General features: G+C 33.4%; 1 protein-coding gene and 1 long non-coding RNA gene across 2 annotated transcripts; both read right to left on the reverse strand.

The window, feature by feature from the left end:
* Nucleotides 1-3,718: 3,718 nt before the first annotated feature.
* On the reverse strand, nucleotides 3,719-19,683 carry LOC114724935 (uncharacterized). The gene is made up of 3 exons (XR_003738366.1): nucleotides 19,673-19,683; nucleotides 11,863-11,868; nucleotides 3,719-3,894 (listed from the first exon to the last, which is right to left on the reverse strand). It is a non-coding gene; the product is annotated as an uncharacterized LOC114724935 (long non-coding RNA).
* A 573-nt stretch (nucleotides 19,684-20,256) lies between these two features.
* On the reverse strand, nucleotides 20,257-20,727 carry LOC114724971 (cysteine-rich repeat secretory protein 38-like). Its single transcript, XM_028911437.1, has one exon. It carries the CDS (start codon nucleotides 20,725-20,727, stop codon nucleotides 20,257-20,259), a length of 471 nt encoding a protein of 156 aa, XP_028767270.1.
* Nucleotides 20,728-21,140: the final 413 nt, after the last annotated feature.

Here is a 21,140-nt window from a genome sequence, read left to right on the forward strand (position 1 = left end):
ATAGTAGATTAGTAGCATTTTGTGGAAGAGAAAACTTACCGGGAGGATCTTTTTGGTTGTAATGATGATTCATGGTTTTTGAATACGATGCTCTTCTGAGTATGAAGATGCAGGAGACCCGAAAATGAGAAGGGATTGAGATGCTATATAATATAATGCATATATATACGTGTGTGTGTATATCGGTATAGGTGGGTGAATGGTGGGCGGCGATGAACTGTGTGAAAGCACGTGGGAGAAGGCAGATTCGAGGAAGGGGTCGACCTTTCCATGTCCAAGGTTGCTTAATGCTCTGTGTTTCCCTCTCAAAGTTGACAATATTATCAACTGTGCCAGATGAATGCGATAATGTTTTGATTGATCGACTCATTTTTGGCTGTGATTTTGTAGGGATTATTTAAAAATAATAATAAAGAAATGAAGAACAAAAAGAAAAAAGAGAAACCAAAAAAAAAATTAAAGCGGTTAATTTTTGCGGGCAAGACCGACCCATATTTTTGCTGAATCTTGGAAGATTTGCATTATCAGTTATAATCAGTTGTATGTTAGGTGCCCAAATTGGATTTGATTGCACTGTACGTGGAGACATGCTTAAATGTATGAATCAACTTCAACATGCTTTAGTGATTTAGGCGTTATAAGTAAACCCGGAAAGCAATGTTCATAAATAAATAATGAGATTAGGAACAGAGAGGCAGAGACGAAATAGATATATGATAATGAAGGATTTTGAGAAGGAGATTGCTAAGTTATACGCACACAAATATATATAGGTTGGAGGCAGCGGCAGCCAAGGTAGCTCAATGGAAGGTTCGAATAAATTATGAAAGCACGTGGTGAAGAAAGATGAATGTGAATACCCTTTATAATATAAGGCTGCTTCTTGCTCTGTTTCTCTCTATTTATATACTCAAAGGACACAAGAAGAGTAAGCATATTAATAAAAATTTGTCATTGCAAGTGTAAGAGGCAATGTACTTTCACGCTAACATTTGTTGTTTCATTTAGAACAAAACCAGGGCTAAGGAAATGACAGACGTTGTCATCATTGGAAGTAATAAAATGCGATGGGAAGAGATGCCAGTAACTACAGGTATTAGTGGAAAAAGATATCATCAACTTGCTCATATAAGTCAACAAACTAATGCAAAGATATCAATTTCAATGCTTATCGCAGTGATGAGCATCATAATACTCATCACTACAATAAATCTAAACTATTCAAAATTTGTTTTAATAGCGTAGATTTAAAATTTTTAACCAGTGAATTTTAAGTAAAAAAAATTTTTTTGAAAAACTTACAATTGGGATATTAAATTTATTTTGGATTATGTACCTATTAAAAGAAAAATATTTTTTTAAAAACAAAAATATTAAATATTAAATCTTGATCGTCCATATTAAATTTGAATTGTTGAGATTTGATAAGTATCAACGCTTAAATAATTGTTGTATGTCTGGGTTTCTAAAAATACAAGTCATGCGCATTCTTATTGTCAGCTCACTACTCATTAACTCTTGCATTATTTTATTCGATACTGCAGTTAAATGGGTGTTTGACAACATTGAAAAGTGCTTCTCAGAAACACTTTTTCATAAAATAAGACAAACTCCTCCACATATTTACTTCGTAAACCGTAAAAGCACTTTTGAAACCATAGTTTGGTTTCCATCCAAATACCCTCTAAATTTATGTACAGTTACTTACAGTACAAATCATTACAAGCCAACTATACGTCCATTCACCTGTCTACATTATCGGAATATAAATGGCCACTACGTCTGCGGGGCCTGCATTATATTCTCATTATAGATGGGAACGTTTTGCGCACGCCATCCGTGATGCACAATGGATAAAGGCCTCTTCTTATTTTCATTTTAAACCTTGTACTGTGAATATTATGAAAATTTTAGGAGTTACATGTTGAAAGAAGAGTAAGTTGGACGAGCAAAGTATTGTTCGTCCGTGTTTAACGTAGTAATACAGACAATACCTTTGTATCCTAGGAAAGGAACGAAATGCGCGACAAATGAAAGACAAGGTTAAATGTAAAAATTAAAAATTATTTAGTTATTTGTAAAAAAAAAAAGATTGCATCGGTATCATTTACATGAAAACTTCCACTATTAACCAAATCTCTCTGCCTGTCAAAAAAAAAAAAGATCAAATCTCTCAACTAAATCTTATATTTAAGATAGAACAGGGTACATGACACAAGTCAAGGAAAACATGGGATTAGATCTCGGAAAACAACTATCAATTGCCCGGGGTCAACTATGTGTGTGTGCGTGTGTGCGTGCCGCTCATTATGGTAAACCATACATTGCGTCTTTAATTTCTTCCACTAATTAATGTGTATCTTTTTTAAGGCCAATTCCAGAAATATATACCATCATCCATGTTCGTTTTGACAATATACGTGGAACAAAGTAGTGGAATATCACAGCCGTCCGGTAAACCAATAAGATGCATCAATATCTTGTTACTCTGTGTTCAAGAAAATGTAGCAAACAGGCCAGCCATGGCTTCAGAGATCCATTATGGGGAAGGTATCTCAGAAGTAACAAGATATATATCTTGTGAACAAGATAGTACTACTAGCTCTATTCAAACATCATCATGTGAACGAGAATATACTGTTTTAAGCATAAAAAAATGTGTCCTCTCAGTTAATTACTCCTTAATATTATGCTGGCTAACTAGGTGTTGGCCTTGAAGGTGATATTCAAATGCTCAGAAGTTGTGCAACTTCCATATTTACTATACAGGATGTCGAGTTTCTCTCAACATATCCCAATTTTTGCTGCACAGGTCACTATGATTAAAGGTTTATACTTCACACGTTCCCTGGTTCATCTTCGTTGCACGTTGTAATTTAGAATTATGTTGTATTAAATCTTGTTATATATTGTTTTTTCGTTGGCCACCAAAAAGAACTATTTCAATCAGAATTTCATTCCTGTTATATGCTCTGCCAGGCTGCCATTTGAAAAACATGCTTAGACTTTTCATATTCTGAGATGTATTAAGCGTGAAAGGCGAGTTTTTATTTGGTTTTCATCAAGACAAAAGCATATTATTTATTGTATGCACCTTCTGCAAGTTATTATTTATTATTTTTCAGACCAACAACCGATGCAAGTTCAGAAGTTGGAACAGTTAAGGGGAAATGCTGAGAGAATTACACTTGACTTCTTTTGTGTGATGAAAACTTTTGGAGTGTAAACTTTGAGACACATAGTTGAAGCTTTCTGATGTTCATGCTTAAACAAGTTTGCGACCAAGGCTATATACTTCTGACTGTCACATGTTGGACAAAAAATCTAGCGAGGACAAAAGTCACACAAAACTAACACCTGAAAGCTGAGAAACTTGTTAAAACCGGGTGATTAATCATAATAGAAAGGGACCCTCTCAAATCGAAGATTGCAGCTGAATTTTATAACCCGACCACCAATCTTGTTCTCCCAACAATCTGGGATTTTTGAGATAGCGTTCCCTAAGCAAGCGTCACAATCTCTCCTAGACGAATCCGGCGAACACTGAGCAAGACCATACACAATAGTTTCAGACTCATCACCTATCATTTTGTATCCAGCAGCGAACTTAAAGTAGAGTCTCCAGAAGCAGCTTTACTTTTCAGACTTCGCATCAGATCATTAAGGGCAATTGTGTAATGTTCTGCGTCTTCTGCATCTTGTGGATTGTTAAACTGTGGGAAAAATCAGGAAACCGATATATCCCCAACAAGGAACGACTTGAGTATTGAAAAGTGCTGATGTCATAGTATCCAAAAGCGTCCTTCTGATATGGACACAGCTTTGGAAGAAGGGTTTTGGCATCGTTGATGCATTTCTGGCAAGAAAATGGCTCCACATCACCTCGGGAAAGCCCTTGTGCGTGAACTTTATGTAGAAGCCATAGTCAATTACTGTGTCGAGAGTGAAACTAGAAAGAAGAGCATCGAGGTTGGCGTCATAGGCACTTGGCTTTATGTAGGTTCCTTTGCCAAGTGAACAATTGTGATAAACGAAGCTGGGCTGGGCAGCAGAGAGAATGATAAGATGATGAAAGAAGAAAACCGGAGCCAAAGAAATGATACAAGAGGTTGCCAGGATTGGAATGGAGTGTGATGAGGGATATGACTGTGTACTTAATTTAGCAACGATAATAACATCCTCAACTTGTTTATGCGGTAGACAAGTCAACAAGTTAATGGAAAAGATACAAATTATAAGGTCAGATCAATAGTCACTAACTCTTGCTTTATTAATTTTTTTCAATAATGTTGTTGATTTGATGCACAGCACATATCATTATGAGCCACTCAACTCAAGAATTTCCACGTTGGGATTTATAAATGGAGCACATTCCACATATTGCTTGCCGATTTTAATATAGACTATCTAGAATAATTTTAAATGGTCCAAATCAAACAATTTTTTGTTTTAATAGATATAGAATTTAAAATAACGGTTAATGTTCTTTTTAATTCTTGAAATTTAACCTCATTTTAGTTTTGATTCCTAAAATTTGAAATGATTTAGTTTTGGTTCTTGAAACCTTGTTATCAAAACCAAATATCATTAAGTGGACCAAACTGAAGACAAATCTCAAGGACCAAAATTATTAATTTTAAATTTGAGAAACCAGATCAAATTTCCAAGGCTAAAAATGGTATCAATACTTTAAAATAAATATAATATTATATCTGAAATTTAAAAAAAAACTAAATATATTATTAAAAAAATGACAGATTAGAATTTTAAATTTAAATTATTTAAATTAGATAAATAATTTAGATTCTAGTATAACAATGACCACCTGCATTCATTGTCATTGCAATGGGCGGCTATCAGAAACCATTAATTGAAGCCCACTAGCAGGGTTTCCATATACCCATTGTAGATTGCGACATTTTTCGTCATCCGTGATGCATAGCGCAAAAAAAGACCCAAGGATTCCATTTTTGACGTCTTTTATTGATGATAAATAGCACTGAAAATTTTAAAAGCAAGCAAGTGATAATATTATGAAATTTTTTAAGAGTTACATAAGATTTCCGTACATTTGGTGACCCACTCGGACCACGCCCCCTTTTGAGCTAGAGGAAGCAGTGGATGATGAATGGAGATGATTTTTCTTTTGATTTCCTCTTTGTACGTAGATTTTCTGGTCGCAATATATTGATACAGTTTCATGATCTTTTTAATAAACTCATCCAACTTTGTGTTTCTCTATCTAAATTATTTAAGTTAGGGATAAACTCGAAAAATATTATCAGTTTAAGATAGATTTAATGTTTTAACAGTCATTCCTTAGTCGTATTGAGAATTAGTTTAAAATGCCATATAATAAATAGGGAAAATTAATCTATCAGTCCTTATAGTTACATCAGATTTTGAATCAAGTCCCTACATTTTTTTTTTCTTTTTATTCACTCCTTATTATATGCTCTGTTGCTTACGCAAGTCCCTCCGTCTATGAAATACGAATTTGCCGTTAGTGGAGTGACATGGCTGTCTTACTAAGCACAAACACTGGAAAGGAATTGGGTATGGGATAGGTGAGAGAGCCATAGGAAAATAAAAAGGTACAAACACTGTCCTCTATTTCAGATTTCGGCCATCTCCATCTTTAGTTCTTCTCCTATGGCTTCTTCACCACTTTCACCACCACCGCTCTTTCACAATCTGAGCTACTCATGGCAAGTTCTAAAAGGAGAAACTTCATCTCAATATCAGCACCATTGGAAACTTCATCTCAATATCAGCACCATTGGCCATATCGACCATGTTAAATACTATTATTTTGTCTTCTCTAGTCCGTACAAATCGTTCCCCAACCTTCAAAAGCAAAGCCATAGTTGAAGTGAAATTTCGATGAGACAATAAAAAAGAGAATGAGTATACAATCTTTTTCTACTTGGTACGTGTAATAAGCTATTTATAATGGTGGAGAATTGTGGAGGGGTTAATGAAGGAAGAGGAGAGATGGGATGTGGGGAATGAGAGTTTGGGGAAGTTTAGAGAGGAAGGAGGAGGAAGAGTAAGAAGAGGGAGAAAGTATGAGCTTGGAGGAGTAAAAGCCGTTGCCAATCATCATTGAAAAATCCCTAAGAATGTGGGGGGAGAGAGGGGAGGAGAGAGAAGAAAGTGGTGTGGGGAAGAATAACCGAAGAAAAAAGTTGATGTCAATATTTCTTTTTGTGTTAATGTTTGTGCTGAGTAAGATGGCTACATCGCCCCCACTAACGGCAAATTAATGTTTCATAAAAGGAAGGACTTGAATAGATAACAGAGGATACAATAAGGAGTGAATAAAAAGTAAAAAAAAATGTAGAGACCTAATTCAAAATTCAATCAAATATAAGGATTGAGAGATTAGTTTTCCCTAATAAATACCAGAGGGAGTATAAAATAATATATCCTGGACTTAATCTTTTAAGTTGTGCACATGCTGCTCATTATTTAGCATGTTTGCATAGCTTTCTACCATTAATTAATTAATCTGTACCTTTCGGGGCTAGTTTGTGACCGTGTGGTTTTTTTAATAATAATAATAATAATAATGACAATAATAAAATTATTATTATATTTGCTATTTTCCCCTCAATTTGTTGTTGCACATTTTCTATTATTCCTTTTGTGTATATTCGTCAAGATTCGAATGGTATTGTTCAATTAATGAATCGTGCTAATGTGTGGCCCACAAATTAAGAATATAATGCATTGGTTCAATTGATCTTTTTCATATAGATCATTGAAAAAGCTTACATAAAATATTTGAATAGGGTTTCTTTATACATTTATGGTAGGCTTCAAATACATTAAAAAAAGGGGAAGGGGAAATAAGTATTGTACACACAGATATATATACATACATATATATATTATTTTTTAGCCATTAAGCTCTTTACAATTTACAAAATAAAGGGAAACTAGGGAAAAAATTTCTTCATGGCGAATGCCCTTACAAAATAATTTTGTTGACTTTCTCTCCAAGAGAAAAGTTGATATTGGGATTTAATGAATTTAATGGTAATTTTTTTGAAAATTTCAGAACAAAAAATTATCTGTAATAAATTCTTTTAATCAATGTAAAGTAGTCAGGTTGGAGTTATAATAAAGAGAAAAAGGAGGGTACTAATATACTGTATAAAAACTTAATATCCCAAGCTATGAATGGGGTGTTAAAGCCATTTATTGCTTTATGAGAGAAATACCTAAACTTATTTAGTTAAAGGATCTTAGGAATTAATTATAGCTTAAAGTCAACATTGTTATTTAATTTTCCATTCAATTCAAGATTTTTTTTTATCCATATCACATTATTTTTTGGAATCAAATCAAACCGCACAGCTAAACTATCACCCGAAGAGACAAGTAGCCCATTCCAACACTTTAGATCGTTTTGAGTTTAATGAGGTTGAGACCCTTTGAAGTGACTGTTGAGTTGAAAATCGATCAGAGTGATTTTTAGAGACGGGGCAAGTTTTAAACATGTGGTCCAATTTTTAATATATTATTGTGGGGAGAATCCTTTTGTGCAATCAATTCAAGTGATGAAAAATTTAACTGAAATAGCAATATTGATCAAAACCAAGAAAGTATAAGTGGTTTACTGGTTTTACTTTAAGTTTTTCGAAATGTTTGTCAGTTTGCAAACTGGGTTTGTCACACTTATTGAGAAGTTTATTGCAAAATATCATGATACACTTTGAATCAATGTACTACCTCCGGTTATTAAAAGTTCATAAGTTAATTTGAGTAAATTAAAGAAACTAGTTAAGTTAGTTATTTGTAATAAATAGATATTGTGTTTCCTAAAATATCTTTGCTGATTAAGTGTATTGGCTAGAACTACCATTATTACAACAACTGTCTTAGAAAAAAAAAGATAAATATGAGAAACAAAATGGATATGATCTTATATTTAGAACTAAAATAAAAGTCAAATAAGCTTTTATATTAAAGACTAGAGGTAATATAATCATATTTTCTATCATTTAAAAAATATATTATTTTATTTTCTCATAAAATATATGGATATATAGAGTCAAGCGAACCATCCAGTAGGATAAAATGGAAAGACAGAGATGAATTATTCTGACAAGCCGTTGGAATTTCAGGAGAAAAATGTGATACTGTTTTGACGGGGAAATGGCAAAAAGCTCCGAGAGAATCTTCAAAGAGAATGGGTCCTGAATCATTTTATCCTTGTTTGTTTCTGTTTTCTTTTTTTCTAATTTTAAAAATAGTTTTATATATATAATGACTTTTTAAAATTCATTTGAAAAAGATTATGTTTCAATAATTGTTCTAAAATATTTACATTTAAACAAATAAAAACTTGTTTGGAATAATTGTTTCAAAATCAACTTGCAGAACTGATAGAAGGTAAGAGACAAAGTAAAGACTATGGTCCCGTTTGGAAGAGAGGTGGAAATTCCGCATAAGCACGTTTCACATAAGTCAAGAAATAATTTTTCTCACATACTTGCTTCGTATTCTGTAAATCACTATTAAAAAACTACTTATAAGCTATTTATAAGCTATTCCAAATGGGCCATATAACAATAATGGATGAATGGAGAGTTGGATAACTAAGAAACAATATAAACAAATATGAGAAACAAAGTGAGAAACATGACTCCAAATGAACAAAGTGAGAAACATGACTCCAAATGGTAAAAAAAAAAGTAGAGAAAGACAAAAAAAATAGAAAATAATAAAATATGTAAAAATTGCTTTGAGTTTCTTTTATAAACACTTAATTAAAAATTAATAACTAAACAATTTTTTTATTTTTTGTTTTTAAAAACAAAGTCGGTTCCAAAACAAGAAAATAAATAGGCCTTTTTTTTTTAAATCAAAAGGCGTCACACACGCTTTGATTTTCACACACCTTCACAACCAATTGAGATCTTGTTAGGTATAACACTTAAAATAACTTAAAAGAATGTTTTTCATAAGTTAAGACAAACTCCTTCCATATACTTATGTCATACTCTGTAAATGGATATAGATGGCCTAGGGCTTACATATAGCTTGTCTTCGTTTGAAATGGATATATATGGAGCCAAAAGCAAATACTCATAAAGGTAAAGATGAATGAAAAAAAATTAAAATACAATATCGTATATTTTTAGAAGTCTTCAAGTTGATTTAAGGGGGAAAAATTATGATATATGCATGGTGCATTAATGTAGAAATGGAAAGTGGTAGATGAATTAATTCGAATTTATGGGGTAAAGAGGATGAATCTTGGTAATTCGTTTGGTGAAATTAAAAGCTAAGGATTTTCTTACCGAGCTTGTCTCTTGCTTTTATAGGTTGCTAATTAATACAAAGGAAATGAATCCTTTATCCTTGTCATTTATTTGTTGAAATTAAAATATACTCCTCCAGTCTTTAATATAAGACCCATTTAACTAATTTTATTATATTAAGGAAGTTAGGTAAGTTAGTTAATTATAAAAAAAGCGACACATTTTTCTTAAAACACCATAATCATCTTTCTTAATACCCTCTCTCCCTCTTCTACTTGATTATGGTTGAGGGAATATCCATAGAGGCAATTTAGAGAAAATTAATAAATATAAGAAATGGGTCTTATATTTAAGATCAAAATCAACTCAAGAATTGGATCCTATATTAAGAATCGGAAGAGTACATATATTTTTCACTAATGTAGCCCCCACTTGCATTGGCTGCCAATTAACTTGGTGGAATCATCAGAAATCAAAGGAACACGCGGAGCAACATCTATCCACCTTTATCAAACCCCACCACCTCCTCCCTAACAGATAGACGTTAATCAAAGATACCAAAATTCTTATCCATACTATGAGAATGTTTTACTAGGTAACTAGCATGACCATTATCTATGTTTCAGAAGACCTATCAATCCCTAAAAACAATTAGTCTGTTGGATTTGTAAAGTAAGTCAGATTAAATATCCTTATTAAGGATTTTTCATAGGGAAAATAACATTAATATACCTATTGAATTTTAAAAAAACAAATAAATTAAATTGACTACTCTTGTAATAGTTTTAACTATTTTTATAATGATTTTGACATGTCAAAATCCGTCAAAATCACCTATCTATCATTTTGAAATTCATGAGGTACTTTTTTTTTTCTTTTCAATCTCCCTTTTACGTATACGTACACTATAATTTTCATGCCTTCGCCACCAATTAATGTCCTCGTCATAGAATTCGAGCCGTTGGATGCAATCAACGGCTCGAAACAGGGGCATTAGAGGGTGCAGCAGACACCCGCCCTTGCTTTTAATATCTAGCCAGAAACAACTTACTACAATGTAAAAACTCTTAGAAAACATAACAACTTACAACAGTAAGCAAAACAATGTGCATACACAGCAGAAATATTAATAAAAGCAAGTAACTAAAAAATCAGGCACCAATACCACAATCAAGGCATTAACAACGGATTAATGCTCTGCTTTTCTCCATGGCGAACACGTTTACACACTAAGAATCCTTTGCCATTATGTCACTCTGAAAAAGCACCTTTGTAACCATTAACATGAGTTATTTCTATAGCTCTTTGTATTCTTTTATAAACCATCCCATCATCCCAATGTTCTGTGTGCCTTTTCAAAACAGCTCTTCAACTAATTATCTGTGAGTTTTCTTCTTTGTATGGTTCAATCTTAACAATGGCAGACCCAATTCCACCGACGAAGACGAAAGGGCAGCAAAAGATCGAAGTCAAAGCGATGGAGGACGCTAAAAAGCGCAGTGTCACCTTCACAAAACGTAGAGCTGGCCTTCTTAAGAAGGCAGACCAGCTCTGTGCTCTCACCGGCGCCGAAGTGGCTCTCATGGTGATCTCTCCGGTAGGCAAGCCGTTCACGTTCGGCAGCCCCGACGTCGACGCAGTGATAGCGAGGTAGAAGAGTCAAGTGCCACAGTCACCGACGGTGGATCAACAGAAAGCTGAGCTTAAGGAAATTATGGAACAGTTCGCCTATGAGGATAAGCGAGCAGAGGAACTGAAGCAAAGAAGGAGAGAAATGCATAACGAAACGTGGATGGCTGCGCCATGTCAAACTCATTCTAAGGCTTAGCGAAAGATCATGAAGGAGCGACTAAGGCAATTGTGTAAAATATTCTCTCAACCTCCAAGCTTTTATAACTTTCTTGGGCTGTTCTCTGAATCGCCTCCGGATTCGACATTTGAGTTCCCAACTTGTTCTTTTACCACGTTATTGACTCAGAATCCGGAGCTCCAAGAAAGTCCGAAGCTTTCATGTGGCCCCGGTGGAAATCAGAATTTTGGAGGTAACATGATACTTACACCACCTCGTAACTTCTACGCCGGTGAATTGTCATCCTTGGTGATGCCAGCCGGGACTCAGAATCATATCTTTGAGGATAATATGATGCTGAACAATCATGACAACTTCTCCACGGGAGCATCGTCGTCAATGGTGCCGGCGGGGACTCAGAATCATATGTTTGATAATAACATGATACTTACATCCCGTGGTAACCCTTACCCGGGCGAATCATCATCGTCGGCGCCGGCGGGGGCTCAAAATCATATGCTTAACGACAAGATGATGCTGAACAACAATGACAACTGGTACACAGGTGAATCATCGTTAATGGTGCCGGCAGGGACTCAGAATCATATTTTTGATAATAACATGATACTTACACCCCCTGCTAACTTCTACGCAGGCGAATCATTATCATCTGCGCCGGCGGGGGCTCAAAATCATATGCTTAGCCACAACATGATGCTGAACAACAATGACAACTTCTACACAGGTGAATCATCACTAATGGTGCCGGCAGGGACTCGGAATCATCTGGCTGATTATAACATGATACTGAACAGCCATGGCGACTTCTCCACAGGCGAATCGTCATCAATGATGCCGGCGGAGACTCAGAATCATATGTTTGAGGGTAGCATGATACTGAACAGCCATGACAACTTCTTCGCAGGTGAATCGTCTTCAATGCTTTGGGCGGGGACTCAGAATCATATGTTTGACAATAACATGATTCTGAACGGCCATGAAAATCTCAACACAGGCGAATCGTCACCAATAGTGCCGGCGGGGACTCATCAGAATCATATGTTCGGGGATAATATGATGGTGAGCAACAATGACAACTTCAACACGTGTATCCTCGTCAATGGCATCAGAAAATCAGGGCATAATGTTTGATGTGACATGATGTTTGCAGCTTATGATAACTTCTTTGCAAGTGGATCCTTGACAGAAGAACTGGCTTTGAATCAATTTATTGATGAAAACATTATGAATCCTCCACTGGATACCTCCGATACATATCAGTCCTCGACGGTGGTGCCACCGGCTGGTGAGAATCAAATATTTGATGAAAACATTATGGTTCCTCCGCATGATAATTACCACACGTATGAATCTACGGTGGTGAAGGCGGCATCTGATGATGAGAGTTTGCTTTTCGACGAAAACTTGAGGTTCTTTCTGGGTGATGAATTCTTTGCAAGCAGTTACGTACTCTATGGTGCCGCCGGAGCAAAGTCCAACGTTTAATGAAAATGGGATGCCTCCGCCGCCGCAGCCTCCGCCTTAGTGATGAATATGGTTCTGGATCTTTAGGGTTCAACTGATCTGCTCCTTCGCGTTTCATGTTACTGGCTGGTTCTGCTTCAGTGTCTGAGTGTTGATGAGTTGTACTTTTTTTTTCCTGCCATGTTCTGACCAATAGTGACAAGGGAAGAGATAGGGCTCAGTTCAAAAAGTTGGAGAGAGTATATATAGCCTCGGGCCTAGCATAGTAGTTTGTCTTCTTCTGAAAGGGATATATATGGGTGCGTGTGCGCGCGCCTGTGTGGAGCCAAGAGCAAATACCCCATAAGGGCAAAGAAGAATTAAAAAAAATATATCGTATATTTTTACAAGTCTTCAAGTTGATTTAAGAAAAAAGATACTGTGTTCTGGTCAAAAAAAAAAAAAAGATACTGTGGGGCATTAACGTAGAAATGGATAAGTGGGAGATCAATTGATTAGGGGTTAAAGAGGATGAATCTCGGTAATTTATGTGGTGAAATTAAAAGCTAAGGATATTCTTACCAAGCTGATCTCTGCTTATAGGAATCAGTTTCGGTGCTCATCTCTTTGATGAGTACTATAAGCTCATCAGATCTGAACCATCTATATCTCATTTGAACAGTCCAAATTTAAAATCTTTAATTAATTATTTTTAAATAGACTAAACTATTTTTTGAAAGAATGATAATTAAGAGATCATCACTATTTTAGATTTTATACATATTAAAATAATTATTTTAAATAAATAAAAATAAAAAAGAAATCAAATCTAAACCACTCAAATGAAATATGAACAGTTCAAATTTGATTAGCTTATGATGCTCATCAAATGGATGAGCACCGAAACTGGTTCCCTGCTTATATAGGTTGCTAAGTAATAGAAAGGGAATGAATCCTTGTCATTTATTTGTTGAAATTAAAAGATACTTTTTTTTTATGAATATAGTCCCTGATTGCTTTGGCTGCTAATTAACTTGTTGGATTTTTTTTTATTTGAATAAATACCGAAATCATTCCAACTGATTTGTTAGATAATCAGCGTAAGAGGTGGAGGTGGAGGTTAATTAATAATGATATAAAAAGTTACTATGCATACCATGGAAGTATTTTCTTAGATAATCAGCATATCTAAGATCTTCTCTATAACTATATTACAACAAGACCCGTTAGTCTCCATAAAAAACAAGCTTGTTGGATTTGCAAATTAAATACTCCTCCAATCCTTAATATAAGACTCATTTAACTAATTTGATTAGATTAAAGAAGTTAGGTAAATTAGTTAATTATAAGAAATGTGACATATTTTTTTTAAAATACCATAATCATCTTTCTTAGTACCTCATCTCCCTTTTCTACTTGATTATGGTTGAAGGAGTATCCATAAAATTGATAAATATTAGAAATGGGTATTATATTTAGGACCAAAACTAACTCAACAATTGGGTCCTATATTAAAGACTAGAGGAGTATCATTATTGAAGAGTGAACAATAAAGAGAAACAAATCTGGAGGAGCCCTCCAATACATTATCGTTTAATGTTTTTGAGTGAACATTATTGTTTAATTAAGACCAGCTTTGTATGGTATTATAGAATAAGAATTCGAATTAGTTTGATATAGGATATAAGGGTATATATAAATGATTTTCAAAAATTCTATCATTTGAAATAAACTCCAATGTCCAATGCTTAATAATTTTCTCAGAAAAACTAACACTTAAATATCTAAATTAGTTTACCTTGTATAACATTAATGATGATGATGATGGAGAAGCAGACGCTGCTCGCATGAAAATCTAGCTTAGATAGTTAACAATCACAGAACTATTAAAATAACACTCATATTCTTAATATAAGACCTATTTAACTAATTTAATTAAATTAATAAAGTTATATAAATTAGTTAATTATAAGAAATATGACATTTTTTTCTAAAACACCAAAATCATCTTTCTTAATATCCTAGCCCCTTCTCGTACTTGACTATGGTTGAGAAAATATCAATATGGGGTCATTTAGAAAAAAAAAATTGATAAATATGATGAATAAATCTTACACTTAGCATCAAAATCAACTTAACACTTAGGTTTTACATTAACGACTAGAAGAATACATTATATTATCTCATAATAGTTGTCATCATTGAACATATATTAACTTGTTCTTTCCTCTTTTTTTTTTTTTTTTTGCCCACTTGTTAAGATCTTTCACTACTACAAAATTACGCTTATTACTTGACCCTTCATGAAGCCGGAGATGCTTTGATCTGGCATGAATTGCGGGTCGGACTTCATTATCACAATAAATAACAAGAATCAAGCTGAATGATCACAATAGAATCAAGTTACGTTCCACTCCAAAAAAAAAACCGAGCTTATATATTCAGCCTGCCTTGTTAACGCAACATTTCAACTTTAATTTCTTGATCCATATAATGCTAAGATTCTTTCCTATGAAAGTAAAAAGCATCACTACTGCATACAAAATTTTTTACGTTCGTTGGTTGGGAAGAGCTTTTCATCATATTGGTCTGGGAAGGGTAACACATGAGTGTACATAATAATATGTTCTAAATTTATATCGGTAAAACAAAATCACTTTCTACGTCCAACTGATGTAGACACACTTTAAAACACTAGTTTAAAATATTACTCCTCTAATTTTTAATATAAGATCTAATTAACTAATTTGAGTAGATTAAGGATTTTAGTTAAACTAGTTAATATGATATGTTTTTTCTAAAACACCCTTAGCATCTTTCTTAATTCTCTTCCTCACTCTCCCACTTGATTATTGTTGAAAAAATATCAATAGGGTTAATTTAAAAAAAATTGATAAACATATGAAATAGGTCTTATATATAGGACCAACATATTAAATCCCTAATTAGCTCCTATATTAAGGATTAGAAAAGTAGTTCCGGTCCTTATATAAGAGTTAGATAACCAATTTAAAAATATTAAATAAATTAATTAATTTGATTATTTGTCATAAATATGTATTGGTCCTTAAACTATTATATTCAATCATGTACATTGAATAATTGAAATTATTTCTTGCTATAACCACCTATAGTCAATATGAATATTTTAAAAAAGATGAGAGACAAAATTAGTTAAAATTTTATATTTATAATCAAATTTAACCTCTCAACTCACTTTTATATTAAGAACTGGAGTTGAGTTGAGGGAGCACTACATAGTAATGAGAGTTTTTATGCTGAATAGATGAGTTAACCTCTGGCTGCTACTATCTTCTGATAATTACTAAGGTTTTGGAACCATTCTCTTAATATTCCTGTCAATCTTGAGAGGACAGCTGAAGTCTGGTCTGATCCCCACGCGGGAGGATTCTTTTTTCAGGAGTTTGGAGGTCTTTTTTTCTGTTTCTTTTTATTTTTAACTGAGGCAGAAAACTTTTTCATGTGGTCGTGAGTTTGTGTATCTTTTCGATAGTTCAAGTTCAACGCCCAATAAGCATCGTATATAGCACGCACCTCAGCTGCAGATCTCTCTTTTTTTCTCTTGTTCTTTGCTCACTCAGCTGCAAATCTTTCGAACAGAGATAAATGCAAGCCAGAATTTTAAGGTTCCTTCCAAGAACCTTAATTAGTACTGTAGTACATATGTTTCAGAGCCTTCAACAAATCAAAGACATTTGGGTGCGAATGACTATCTGAATCTGTTCAGTGTCTTGATGAACAGGAATTGGTCTCAATCTAGTTTAGCTATAAAAAAAAATCTCCTATCGCTTGTTCCGGTCTTGATTGATAACATAACTAAAATGAGTGCAAAGCTAGGTACTCCTTTAATACGACAAAGCCCTGTCTTTCTTTTAGGGGTTAATATAATTTTTGGTCCCTTATGTTTGTTCTCATTTTGGTTTTGATTTATAAAATTTCAAACTATAGATTTTAGTACCTCAATGGACAAAATAGTCTAATTTTTTTATTGAATTACAGGGACTAATGTTTTAAATAAAAAAACTTTAAAAAAACCAAAAAATATGGTTTGAAACTTGAAAAATCAAAACTAAGATAAGGAAAAATTTAGAGGATTAAAGTTTATGTTAACTCTTTTTTTTAAGAGAAAAACAAGTACAATTCAAAATCCCGCGATGCAAATCACCAGAATCAGAAACAAAAACATGTCGTTTTGGCCGAAAAAAAGAAAAGAAACAAAAACATGTCTATATAGAGCCCATTGGTGTGCGGGGCAAAGAAAGATAAGGCCGATTGAAAGGTCCATTTGAATAACATTGAGGGCTTTCACCAAATCAATAAAAAGAGTTGTACCCAAAACGAAAAAGAATCAATAAAAGCATTGATTTTTCTACATCTCTCGTCCCAACAAAATTTAAGACCTTAAATAGCGTTGCCAATTGTGAATTCAAATCCCATTGCTAATATGAGGGCCTTGTTAGTAAGTTATATGTAAAAATTTTATAAGCACTTTTTGAATTTGGAGTCATATTTTAACCGTAATAAGCTTCTAATACCCAACTTACCTAAACTTTTTTTTTTGTATAAAAGAAACAATAATATTATTTAGGGTGATATCCAAGCTTTTATATTTTTTTCCCAATAAAATCTCTTTATCCAGCTACCATGTTTGTCTCGAATAATGCAACCATAGGTGGCAGATCCTCTATGATTAACAGGGCCATGACCATCTAACCTAACCAACCAAATTGGAGTGGTATCCTCGTGATATCCATTTTATTCTTTTGCATTCTATACAAAAGTTACTCTTCCTGTCATTAATATTAGACTTAAATATTAAGTTGATTTTAGTTCCAAATATAATATATATTTCTTACATTTATTAATTTTTTTAAATTATCATTGTTGATACTCTTTTAACTATGATCAAGTAAAAGAAAGAGTAAGAATATTAAGGAAGATAATTACAGTGTTTTAATAAAAATATGTCATATTTCTTATAATTAACTAATTTTTTTAATTTTTTAATCTAATCAAATTATTTAAATAGGTTTTAGTTTGAACTTTGAAGGGCTTGATTAATTGATAACGTCTGTGATTTTTCATATTTTGTTTTTTTTGCTACAAACTTGAAACGTCAGTGAACATTGTGATGTTGGATCTGGTCTTTGATGATCAAAGTTAGAGAAGGCTTTGTTAGGAATAAAGTATTGGGCTTTACTCAATCCGTAATGAGGTCGAGCCATGGTGCCAAATTGGGCTCAAGTCCAAAGTGTCTCAGCTTTTAGCAAACGCATGATACTCCATCTTTGTCGAAGACTTTGATTTGATTCTTTTTTTTCTCCCTTGGCCAACGAGTTTAATTTGGTTCTTAATATAAGATCTTATTTATTTTTGTATATCACATCAATTATCTTGTTTCGAATAATTCCTATTTTTCAGGTGTAACATGGTATTCCTACTTAATACAACATTTTTATTGGGGAAAATTTAAATGAATGAATGTCAATAGTCCAACAAACAAGAGGAGGTATTTCAGCGACCAATTTAAAATATGAAAAGTTAAAAATTACAATTTTTTTGCCAAAAAAATTACAATTAATTATTAACCAGTATATATTTAATATTTCATAAATTGCACAAAAATGAGATCACATTTAAGGTTTTTATTTGCAAAAAAATTATTAATACTGAATTACTAGCAAGAAGAGAATCTTTAATATTATATCCAACAATACACAAACGCGTGGCATACGCATAAGATAATCAAGAAGTGAAGTTGCAAATGAATTTATTGCATACATATCGAATTCTCGGGCTCTCAAGTCTCACCTCATCTTTAATATATTTTTTTTCATTTTATATAGTTGAGTTTCCATTGAATTTATTCTAAATTTAAATAATCCTGGACAGCTTACCATATTTACTGTTTTCATCCTATTATCAAGTTTAATTTCCTAAGGAAAACGAGTGATGTGAAGGATTATCCTGTTCCCTTGATATTTGTATATCTGAAAATCTTCTCAAAGTGTGAAAACTGGTATGTAATTTATTGAGTTCATTATGGCTCTCCCCACATATCCAGTCTGTCTTCGCTTTATTAAAAATCACTACTATAAATGATATTCATCTCATTAATGTCTATAATATTTTTTAGGTATTCGATTGATTCATATAACAAGATTTTATATATTGAGAAAATCATTCGGAAAGATGTAAGAAAGTTACATATATTTAATTTTTGGAAAAATTAATCTCCATGTCCTCGTACGTGAACTACGTTGGGGGCTTGACCGTACTTGGAACTGTAGAAGCCATGGTCAATAATTGTGTTGGAAGTGATTTTAGAAAGAAGAGTATTGAGGTTGGTTTGATAGGGACTTTTGTTTGGGTAGGTTCCTTTTCCTATGAAACACTTGCAAAAACCGAAGTTAGGCTGGCCGGAGAGAACTGTAAGATGAACTAAGAACAAAACCAGAGCTAAGGAAATGACAGACGTTGTCATAACTGGAAGATGATGAAACGTGATGAGATGAGATGCCAGTAAACTACAGGTATTAGTTAAAAAAACATCCTCAACTTGCTTATATAAGTCAACAAACTAATGAAAAATATTAGTTTAAGTGCTCATTGCATCACTGCGGTAAAATCTAAACTATTCAAAATTAGTTTTAATAGTCTAGATTTAAAATTTTTAACTAGTAAATTTTAAATAAACAAATTATTTTTAAAAAAAACTTACAGTATGATTATATACCTATTAAGACGAAAATATTTTTTTTTAAAAAAAATATTAAGTATTAAATCTTGACTGTTTATATTAAATTTAAATGGTTGAGATTTGATAAGTATTGTCACTGAAATAATTGGTGTATGTAGCTAGTCTAGGTTTCTAGAAATGCAAGTCACGCACATTCTTACTATCAGCTTGGTACTCATTACCCCTTGCATTATTTTATTTGGTACTGTAGTTAAATCGATGCACAGTCACGTACAGTACATATCATTACAAGCCAACTACATGTCCATTCACATTTCTACATTATGGAATATAATGGCCACTACGTTAAAATATGATCATACTTATTGTCAATCATCAATTTTTTATTTTTCAAAGAAAAATATTAATTTTTATATTCCCAGAGACAAATTCACGCATACTCCTCCATTCCAATATACTACATTATATAAGCCACTTCTTTTTACATAGAACTGATCCTAAATATAAATATAAGCAACATATTTTTTGTCTGAAATTTTAAATATTCTTTACATTTTTTCCCATTAAATATATGTCTTTACACCACTTATTACACATTCTCTCTCATTTACTCTCTTCATGAGTAAGATTATATTTAAAAAATAAATTATATTTCTAACACAATCATTGCTTTTAACTAATTTTAATCAACATTTTGATTTATGTAATTTGGTTAGTTGTTGCTTATGAGAAGGAAGAGCGAGAGAGAGAGCGAGATAAATCTAAAGCATTCATGTGTATTATTAAGACTTGCCATACACGAGTACTCTTTTTTAAAGACACAAACCACTCTACCTATTTATATAGATTTCCATGACACTTGAAACAACCTTGCATTTAGCATAATTTACTCCTAGTCCCAGGCGTGGGTCACTTATTCCTAAACACATAAATAAGCCAAGTTCGTATAGAGATGCACCCATAAGGGTAACTAATATATATTTTGACTCACATTTCCAAGAGATCAGAGTTTAATCATAATAGAAATGAACCCTCTCAAATCGAAGATTGCAGCTGAGTTTAATAACCCTGCCACCAATCTTGTTCTTACAACAGAGTGGGATATCTGAGATCGCCTTCTCCAAGCAAGCATTACAGTCTGGCCTAGACAAATCTGGCGAGCACTGAACAAGACCATAAACGGTCTCAGACTCATCAGCTATTTTGCATCCCACAGATAGCTTAAAATTAGAGTTCCCAGAAGCAGCTTCGCTTTTCAGTCTCTGCATTAGATCATTAAGCGCACTTGTGAACTCTTCTTTGTCTGTTGCATCTTCTGGGTTGTTGAAACTGTGGGCAAATTCAGGATCCAGGTATCCCAACAATGGACGACTTGCGTATTGAAAAGTGCAGAAGTCATAGTACCCAAATGCTTCTTTCTGATTTGGACATACCTTTGGGAGAAGGGTTTTGGCATCGTTGAGGCAATTCCGACAAGTCATCGGATTCACGTCTCCCCGGCACAGACCTCGTACGTGAACTATGTTGGGGGCTTGACCATAGTTGGAACTGTAGAAGCCATGGTCAATAATGGTGTTGGAAGTGATTTTAGAAAGGAGAGTACTGAGGTTGGTTTCATAGGGACTTTTGTTTGGGTAGGTTCCCTTTCCTATGAAACACTTGTAAAAAACGAAGTTAGGCTGGCCGGAGAGAACCGTAAGGTGAACTAAGAACAAAACCAGAGCTAAAGAAATAACAGACGTCGTCATCATTGGAAGATAATGAAATGCGATGGGATGAGATGCCAGTAACTACAGGTATTAGTGGAAAAAGACATCCTCAACTTGCTCATATAAGTCAACAAACTAATGAAAAGATATCAGTTTCAATGCTCATCGCTACGGTAGATCTAAAC

Source organism: Neltuma alba, unplaced genomic scaffold, assembly GCF_004799145.2.
Source record: "Neltuma alba isolate B1F8T4 unplaced genomic scaffold, ASM479914v2 tig00012206_pilon, whole genome shotgun sequence".
NCBI classification, from domain to species: Eukaryota; Viridiplantae; Streptophyta; class Magnoliopsida; order Fabales; family Fabaceae; genus Neltuma; species Neltuma alba.

Bases quoted from the DNA above. Each gene is read 5' to 3' on its own strand.
- LOC114724971 (XM_028911437.1), bottom strand. From the start codon at position 20,727: ATGACTTGTCGGAATTGCCTCAACGATGCCAAAACCCTTCTCCCAAAG.